The sequence below is a fragment of the Clavelina lepadiformis genome, chromosome 1, assembly GCF_947623445.1.
Source record: "Clavelina lepadiformis chromosome 1, kaClaLepa1.1, whole genome shotgun sequence".
In the NCBI taxonomy this organism is placed as follows: Eukaryota; Metazoa; Chordata; class Ascidiacea; order Aplousobranchia; family Clavelinidae; genus Clavelina; species Clavelina lepadiformis.
The window spans coordinates 3208974-3218819 of record NC_135240.1 but is presented as its reverse complement, the minus strand read 5'-3'; the positions used below and the strand labels follow the sequence as shown (position 1 = coordinate 3218819).

Genomic DNA, 9846 nt, shown 5'->3' with positions numbered 1-9846 from the left:
TAACTTCAGATGTTGCCAATAACTTCTTTGAATTTGGAAATAGGACTCTTCCACAATGAAGGCAAAATAAAGGTACTTTGCAAAATTATATTGTGTTGAATTGATTACAAAGTAATAGAAGCTTTTATAGTTTGGGTGTGAGACAAACTTAATGATAAAGACTTTAAAAGTAACAATAATTTTAGATGGAAAAGATATTAAATCTATAATTTTGCAATATCTAAGAGTTTAAGAAAACGTTTGTATAAATTCTGTTCAAGATAAACATTGATAAAGTTGAAGTCGTCAATTTCTTATTACATTGGTTGTAGGTTTTGTCTATGCGTCACGTACACACAGTGCTAGCTCATCTCTCCTGCTTGGCTGTTGAGCAATTGGACTGGAAACAATACTCCCCGTCAAGTGATACCACACCTACAGCATGATTTGACTTCAACAACATCCATTTAAACCCCTTTACGTGGCATAAGGATTACTTAAATACGTAACAATGAATAAACAATGGACAATTTGCGATAAAGTTACTGCTGATCCAAGTGGGCAATGTGACTTATTTCCTGCTTTTATGGGTTAATATGGTTTTATTGTGTCGCAGTTCCTGATTTACAATGCTTCCACGAGGATTTTTACAAAAATAACTTTCAAGAAACACAAAAACTGTGTCAAAACCCATAATTTGACAAATTTTGACTTTATTTTAACCTATTAAATTCTTAGAAACACCCCCCTAGGTGCTGAAAACAACTTTATTCTTTGATTCGTGGTCAGACAAGGTCCTTAAAAATTTTTGACTTTATTGACTTTTGTGGGCCCTAGTAATAGCCATTTTATTAATCGCTTTATAATCAAAGTGTCATTAAACGACATATAACTACCCAGTAGGTAAATATATGTAATTACCTGCGTAACTACGAAGATGAATATATTTAAAAAGAACAATTCACTTCACGAAAGCGGGACACATCAATCACTCAAAATTGGCCGTTAACATAGCACACTGAAGTATAAGCTCTTGGTAAACGGAAATACTCACGTTTAAGTGTTTAGCCTCAGCAGCCTGGTCAGCTAATTTCTTCTCCGCAACACTACGCTCTTTAACAAGATAGGCTATTCTTTTTTGTGCTGCAGTCTGTCATTATCTATTGTCAATTCCGGTACCGATTTTTGTAAATCTGTCAATTCCTGAAAAAATATATGCTGTATACTAAGAAATATTAATACCAACAGCGTAAAAACTAATTGCATGTCACCACTAACTGTTTGTGCAATATACAACAAACATGCCTGCTCACCTGCACTGGTAGCTTCCAGTTCTTCATGTCATGTCTTCTTTTATTAAGTCAAGATGGATGAAAATATTGATATACTTACCCGTGTTACAAAGGTGGAAAAAATTTTCCCCACGTTACAGGGTTTTCGGTCAACTGGAGTGATTTTTCACGAAAACAATACAATGCCTCATAAAATTCATACGACAGCCGAAGTAGTTGAGATCAGCTACCAGTTCGTTTAGAAACAGTTCCCTTACAGCCCAGGGCCGGATTAACCAATACGATGCCCGTGGTAAAATTTTGAAGTAGTCATTGTATAGCCATCAAAAAGTCAGAATCACAATGAGAGTAGTTGGCAATTTGGCATACAACTTACAAGCCAGCCAGCCAGGAACAAAACCTGGTAGAGTTGGCATACAAGCCAGAAACAAAAGATGGTAATAGTTGGCATACAAGCGAAGAACAACAACTGATAATAGTTGACATACAAGCTAGGAACAAAACCTGGTAGTAGTTGGCATACATTGTAACCATGCCACATGGCATGGCATGTGCAACCTTTTTCACTGGAGGGCCAAATACAAAATTTTAAATGACAACGCGGGCCACATGATTTTTTCAGAAAAAATTAGTATCGTAAAACGACTTTCCTATGCAGTTTATGTAGTTAAGAAATAGATTTAATGCAGTCCACGACACACTTGTGACAATAATTGTAGATGGAAGATGAGGAAACTAAATTCAATCAAGCGTATTGCGAAAATATGCAACGCAGCATTGTTGCATCACAAAGGGTAATATTTCTATACACAGCGTGCGAAAATTTCCATTGCTTTGATGTAAACTGCATGAAATAGTGATGGCTAGTATGAAGTTCTAACATTTTGCTGAGCACCACGCGGGCCGCACGGAACAACCTGGCGGGCCGCAGTGCGGCCCGCGGGCCACTGGTTGCACATGTTTGGCATACAAGCTAGGCAGTAGGCAGAACAGATAGTAGTAGTTGGCATACAAGCTAAGAAATAAGAATAGGCATCCCATATTTTTACAGTTCAGAACAACGAACATCAGATAAATGAGGTTCATATTTTACTCTTTTCCTACTAGCCTACTATTACTGAATTAACCTATGCGCTAACAATCTACCTACTACTCAACTATATACCGGGTGATTTATTGCCCACTAGAATGATGTAACTTTTATTTTCAAATTCATTTAGTTTCACATTTCTTCAGTGAGTATACGCTCTTATCGTTTCATACATATTCTAAATTTTGCAATATCGACCAAGACATAAGGCCTTCAGCTACCAGCCCAGTTTCACTCATCCAATTTTCATTGTATCGCACGTAGAAATGGCAAATTGTTGACTAAAGAATAAAGCAATTTTCCAAACAAAAAGCAAGTTATCATAGCACCATCAAATTACACCCCTGGTATAACAGGTTGTAAAAAATAAATCGAAAATCAAATTTCGGTAAATGTTACTTATCCAAACTCTTTCAAGAAAGTTAGGAAGCTACTGAAAATTTTATATCGTTGCAACTGCTTTTACTAAAACAAAATATACATCAAAATTCAAAAAATGTCGATTTCGACACCTCGGCCGTTCTAGTGTTAAGCTATAGCAGTATAGCTAATGGCGGTTGCCATACGTCCGGAGTTTCCCGGACATGTTCGGAATGTTAGTGTTCAAACTGCGTCCGGGGGGGAATGCTAAAATATTCTTAAATGTCCAGAATTTTTTTAAATTGTTTGTTGTGTTATGTGTAATCATTTCTACGGTAGCCTGTAAAGGCCACAGCAATTATAATTTGGGTTCCGCAAAATATTTATGATCACCACAAAAATATTTCACGTTAGCGCAAAATTTTTATGATCACCACAAAATATATATTTTTTCTCAGCAAAATATTTTAGAAAGTCACAATATATATTTTGTCTCCCTCTAAAATTATTTTGTGCGTTGAAAAAATATTGCGACTTCGAAATATTTTGCAAAGTCGAAATATTTTGCGAAGTCGAAATATATTTCGCTGTGAAACTTCCACTACCGCAACAAATATAAATTCATCGCACAATATTTCAGAATCGCATCGCAACATTTCAAAATGTGTGCTTACCGTATGGCAGGCGTAGTTGATGAGGTGTTCGGGAAAGGAATAAGGTTACCAGTCACAGCCACAAATAGTGAGAGATAGTAAGCTTTTGCAAGCCTTAGCAAGCTTAGGTGTAGGCTACACGTTAAACATTGTAAGGTCTTTTGCAAGTTCAGTATGCAAACAAATTGTCTAGGGCTTGGCTGTATAGGTTAGGCCTACCGAATGTTAGGTGTGGGGCTATAGGCTATGTTGTTTTTTTTTGTCGCGAAAACATTACAATAATTTTTTCTTGTTCACTATAGGACAGGCCAAAGCTGTTCATAACAGCAAAAATTTTAACTAACTTTTCAGAAATTTGTTTTATAAAATGAAGTGTACCTTCTTAGTGTGAAAGCTGCTCTTCATTGCAATGAATTGTGTTGAGTGCCATAATTACAATTAGCCATTGGCAAGTAAGATGATATATTAAATCAGCCTGCTAGGCAGCTGAATGAACACACGTGGCTTGGACCGAAAGTTTTATCGTTTTTTAACTATTTTCAATTTAGACAAAGTCCTTGATCAGATAGAGCTCAAAAACAGTTAAAGTACAGTATAATGTTTCCCAATTACCTAAAAAGAAGCCAAAGTAAATGTATAAGTTAATTTGTACAGGTGATATCAGTAAACAAATTAACGACACTGAATATGAACCAAATGACTGACATTGAGATGGTCGACTTTGTGACATCAGGTATAGTACACTAGCTTGTGTAACCAAGTGCGCACTTATGGATCTGATGGATTTTTTAGGTTGCTTACTGCTTCATTGTTTTAAGATGTATTGTCAGTGTTATTTAGTATTATCTGTAGAAGATGTGTATTCCAATGTTTAGTTTTTATGTCATTATACTTTAGATGCTGCCGAAAATTCTGGTATCAAAGAAGCAGAGAGTATATGCGAGGTCATGAAATGATTAAAACCGCTATTGACAGGAAAGGGGAAAGTCGAAAAGGAATGAGAGTAAGTTTGGTAAGCTGTGTGGCATACGTGCTTAAGCCAAAAATTTATTATGAATGTAAAACTTAGTTTTTAGGCTTACTTAACTTGCTAGCTTGTCTTTGGGCTAGGCCTAGGCTATTAACTAAAATTTGATTGCACTCTTTCCAGAAATACTTTTGGCTGGCTTTTTTGTATTTAACGGCGTTTAATTCTTTGTTTATTCATTTTATTTGCAAAACTGGTAGAACAGTTATTGTTTTCGTGCTATAATGAAGTGTACGTATTTTTATGACAGAATGGATGCGTTTTAAGTTAATAAAAGCATAAAGCACTAATATTTTATTAAAATGTACGCAGACAAACGATGAAAAAGCTGATAGAAAATTTAACAAAGGACATTGTTCGGCTGGCTTCTAACGAGTCTTGTCTCTCTGGATTAGCACAATGACCGATAACGGAATGGTAGCATCAACTTTGACGGCCAGGGGCTGGGCGATCATTGACTGACATAAATCAATTTTACCGCTTGCATGTGATTTGCAAGTAAGTCATTTCCGGCTTTGCGTCGATCCATATCGCTTCATTTTAGAGCCAGCCGACGTGAACATTTCAAGTTAGTGATGCAACCATCATCAATACTGTTTAATGTGAATGTCTTCCACCGGGTTCAAGATGACCTTCCACGAACGAATAATAGCATTGAAGGATGGCACAATGCGTTCAGCAAGCGTGTCTCAATATCCCATCCGACGCTTCGCAGACTCGTCAAAAAAATTAAGCAGGAACAAGGTTCCAACGAAATGTTAATTGAACAATTGCGTGGTGGAATCGATGGCCCACCACGGAAGAAGCGCTACGACGCTGTCAACCAACGGCTGAAGAGCATAGTTGAAAATTATGACTCAACAAATATGGACATAAAAAGTTATCTTCGAGCAATTGCACACAACTTGTAATTAAATGAATGCGATTGAAATGTGCACTTCGTCAGTTGTCGTGCTTTTAACAGTGCATATCGTCAGTTGTTTCAATAAATTGTGGATCTTTTAACCCTATCCTAACCAGGCTCGCGAGTTTACTAAAAAAACTAGGTGTGGCCAACCCCGCACACACATTTGCAATCGTTAATTACTAGAAACCTATGCGTCGTAAACGATGAGATTATTACAGGTTAGTAGAAACATCATCTGGCTTCCTGTATACATCATATTTGTAAAACTAAAGAAAGTGAATTTAGTGTAAATTAGGTATTTCTAAAAGCGACACATTTCTATAAATTCTTCCTGTTACGCCGCGCCCCCGCTGTGAAAAGAGAACGAAAAAGAATAGTTAGTCAAGTTATTGGTGCGTAAATGAGTAATACGTTTCAATGCGGAGAGAGAGCAAAATTATATAAATATCACAATATCTCAAAAATTACAAAATCCAACTTTATCAAACAAACATGGACAGATAGCTGAACATCACAATGACCCATTGTTTCAATGTTTGAGAAACACGCAAAAATCTTGCTTGAACTGTCGGTTCGATAAAGTGTCGTTCGATCAACTGTCGTTTTGATTAACTGTCGGTTCGATAAAGTGTCGTTTGATTAACTTTCGGTTCGATAAAGTGTCGTTCGATCAACTGTCGTTTCGATCAGCTGTCGTTTCGATCAGGTGTCGTTCGATTAAGTGTCTTTCGATAAAGTGTCGTTCGATTAAGTGTCGTTCGATAAAGTGTCTTTCGATAAGGTGTCGCGTCACGAAGCACGTATGCCACACAGCTTACCAAACTTACTCTCATTCCTTTTCGACTTTCCCCTTTCCTGTCAATAGCGTTTTTAATCATTTCATGACCTCGCATATACTCTCTGCTTCTTTGATACCAGAATTTTCGGCAGCATCTAAAGTATAATGACATAAAAACTAAACATTGGAATACACATCTTCTACAGATAATACTAAATAACACTGACAATACATCTTAAAACAATGAAGCAGTAAGCAACCTAAAAAATCCAAACAGGACAAACAGTAATTTTGACATATTCACCTAAAACAGCTTTTGCGAGTTGTGATGAATGCATTCCTCTCTTGTGACCCTTTTCCATCCAATTAGGACTGGTCGCTAGTTCAGATGTCAACAATTTGCTCCGAAGCATGCTGATAACAACTTTCACTGTTATGCCACTTATTTTGCTAGATAGGAAATCAAAATACATCCTGATAAGAATCAGTTGTTTGGTGGCATTGTGTTACTGGTTACAAAGGCATAGTTTATTGTGACCATTCAAGTAATTACTGTTTGGTAACCGTGCTTCTACAATCTACATGGAAGCATTATCAAAGTTGTAAGTGAAAAAAGGTCAAGGTAGCCCCCCATTGCAATTAGATTACAGAGATGAAAATATTTGATATTCGTATTATTATCAGTAACTTGGATATTAACGTACATTTTTCACTTACAAGAACGCCCGCTTGTGATTTTTCTGCCAGCAGTCATTCCACCCTGTCAAAATCCTCCAATGAATCTATCGGCTAGTTCAGGGGTCGGCAACCTGCGGCTCCGGAGCCGCATGTGGCTCTTTCATCCTTCTGATGCGGCTCTTATTAATTTTATTACTACAATAGAAACAAACAGATTACTTGCAAAATCATATCACAAGGTAAAAATGTATATTTCCAAATTGATTATATATATCCTAAGCTGGCCTTGCAACATCATAAAACCACTTTTCCTTTCTCTACAACACTCAAGGCAACGAAAATATTCACGCCCTCTATGACACAACCTATTGGCCGGAAGAATTATACAGTTGTTTTGCGATTGAAATAAACAATTGACATCACAACAAACAAACCTTGAAGCAGATTCAGATGTTTTACGTTCAACGAGAAAGTAACTTGTGTCAAGTTTGTTTGCTTTAACATTCGAGCTTTCATCCATTGAGTGGACCTGTGACATAAAACAAACAGATTGGGTTAAGATTTGAACGCAATTTATATCTTAAATATCATTTACTTTCATTACTTTCATTGATTATTTAAATGACATAGACCTCCCATGCGCTAGTGATCAACCATGTCAGGGTACCTCTCTTAACAGTTAGCACCACTCGGTGGTGTGGTACAATATTACAGCAGTATTTCAAGAATGAAAACTGCAAGTCTCTCCATTTTATGACCAAAATGGTATTTCATTGAGAAAACCAAGAAGAAAGTTTCATAAAATTTCTTCAAAATAGCATTTCCAATAAAGATACTAAGACTGCTTAAGCTACAAACTAAAGATTAACAATAAAACCTACAATGAACTCACATGAGGGTTAGGCTGGGATGGTCACCCTCCACTTCTGAGATCTCTTGAAGAGTTCAAATCTGCGTAAGAAGACAGTCTATCAGCCAATGCTGAGACATAATTATGACACAAATAATAAACACAATTCTGTCACAAAATATTAAACGTGGACTAACTGGTTCATATAATACAACACCATAACGAGCACAACAAATCATATAAATGAAATTTATTCCTATTGTAAATTGCTGGTGTTTAGCTTAGTGCATTCAACGAGTTGTGCACATTTCCACTTAAAAGCAAATATTCTTAGTTTAGTTTTACTTCAGAAAACTGTGAAATTATATTTGGTTATATAGTGGTTATATTGATGAAAAATGTTGTGATTGAGCATAAGTTTACAAGTGCAACCCATCAGCAGTATGAAATATGTCACATACCGTGACGCGACACCTGATCGAAAGACACTTTATCGAACGACACTTAATCGAACGACAGCTGATCGAACGACACTTTATCGAGCCGACAGTTGATCAAAGCGACAGTTGATCGAATCGACTGTTGCTTCTCCCCGTGACGCGACACCTGATCGAAAGACACTTTATCGAACGACACTTAATCGAACGACAGTTTATCGAAAGACACTTAATCGAACGACAGCTAATCGAAACGACAGTTTATCAAACGACACTTTATCAAGCCGACAGTTGATTGAATCGACTGTTGCTTCTCCCGCACACAGTCATAGCAAAACGTGGCGTACAGTTGCATTGTTTGCTGTAGAAAATTAAAATTTGGTGACTTTTCATAAAAAATGTTCAGCTATCTGTCCATGTTTGTTTGATAAATTTGGATTTTGTAATTTTTGAGATATTGTGATATTTATATAATTTTGCCCTCTCTCCGCATTAAAGCATATTACTCATTTACGCACCAATAACTTGACTAACTATTCTCTTTCGTTCTCATGGTGGGTCTCCTTCACTCTGAATGAGCAACAACCTCAATCACCCTAACATTCTGTATTATAAGTGCATAAGTTGTAAATTATTATTGCAGAAGTGTTTGCTTCTACTGTTTATAGATTACACAACAGTTAAAAGAATAGAATTATCACCAATTTAATGCAAATTAAATGCAATTAGTCTTAAATTTTCAGCGATCAGAAACTAAGAAAGGATTTGTGAGTGAAAGCATGAATAACATCAATGATTTGTCACCATAACACAAGCCTGTGAGACATTTCACTTCTATGAAGTATTTTTCATCAGAACATATGAACTTCATTGAGAATTATTTACATTAAAATCACGTTGAACAACAGGTTGGTAATGGGTGATATGAAGTGATCGATACATTGAGCTTCATCTTGCATCCCGTCTTATATGAATTATTATAGTGCAGATATTGTGAATAATATGAACTTATACCAGCAACAGGTACAAGTGGTTGGGTTGGTTGATGATTCAGGCCAAAATTAGTAAAGTTATAAACTTAGGCGAATTACTAAGATTTATTGTCAGGGTCTTGCGAAAGATATGTGAAGGACAGAAAAAGAGAAACATGGCAAAGCAAGAAATTAAGAAGAATTACTAAGAAAACAAAAGTGTATTTTTAGCGACTAGCTAGGTAAGCCCGATTATTTCTAACATTCTGTTCTCAATGAAATACAAATATTTAGATGAAAATAATGAAGGTTATGAAGGTAATGCTGATATGCAATAACGATATAATGTTACGTACGGCATTTGCTTGAGGCCGCGGTGGTGGCATCGGCTTCTCCAACCTGATCACTGGCTCTAGAACAATAACAAGACATAGATGATTTTAAATGAAGACTGCGAATTCTCTCTACCGAAAAAGCCTATAATAAAAAAACCTAATCCTATAACTCAAATACAATAATGTGTATTTGCACAGGATGCATTGTATGTGGTCAGTGCAAACATTTAAAAATTTTTTTTTGAATTTTGATGTTTATCACAACTGATAAGACACAAGCAAATAAAAACTGTGACAATAAGTGCATTTTAACAACCAGTTTGCACGAACCAGTACCAGTCGTCTACATTTATACCTCCTATATAAAAGTAGTGTGTGAGTGCTGTATTGCAACCTACTGCATGCAGTATATGCAGGCCTAATTCTAATAAATAATGATATGATTTGTCATAAATTTAATTGAAATTTGAAACTACTGTATTATACTGT

At 36.1% G+C, this 9846-nt stretch overlaps 1 protein-coding gene across 1 annotated transcript; it reads right to left on the bottom strand.

Annotated features, from left to right (window-relative positions):
• Positions 1-6155: 6155 nt before the first annotated feature.
• On the bottom strand, positions 6156-9389 carry LOC143444121 (uncharacterized). The gene is made up of 6 exons (XM_076943246.1): positions 9379-9389; positions 7657-7715; positions 7199-7293; positions 6804-6846; positions 6391-6536; positions 6156-6241 (listed from the first exon to the last, which is right to left on the bottom strand). Coding segments are annotated over exons 2-6 (345 nt in total). The 5' UTR covers positions 7659-7715; positions 9379-9389; the 3' UTR covers positions 6156-6182.
• Between the last annotated feature and the right edge of the window lie 457 nt (positions 9390-9846).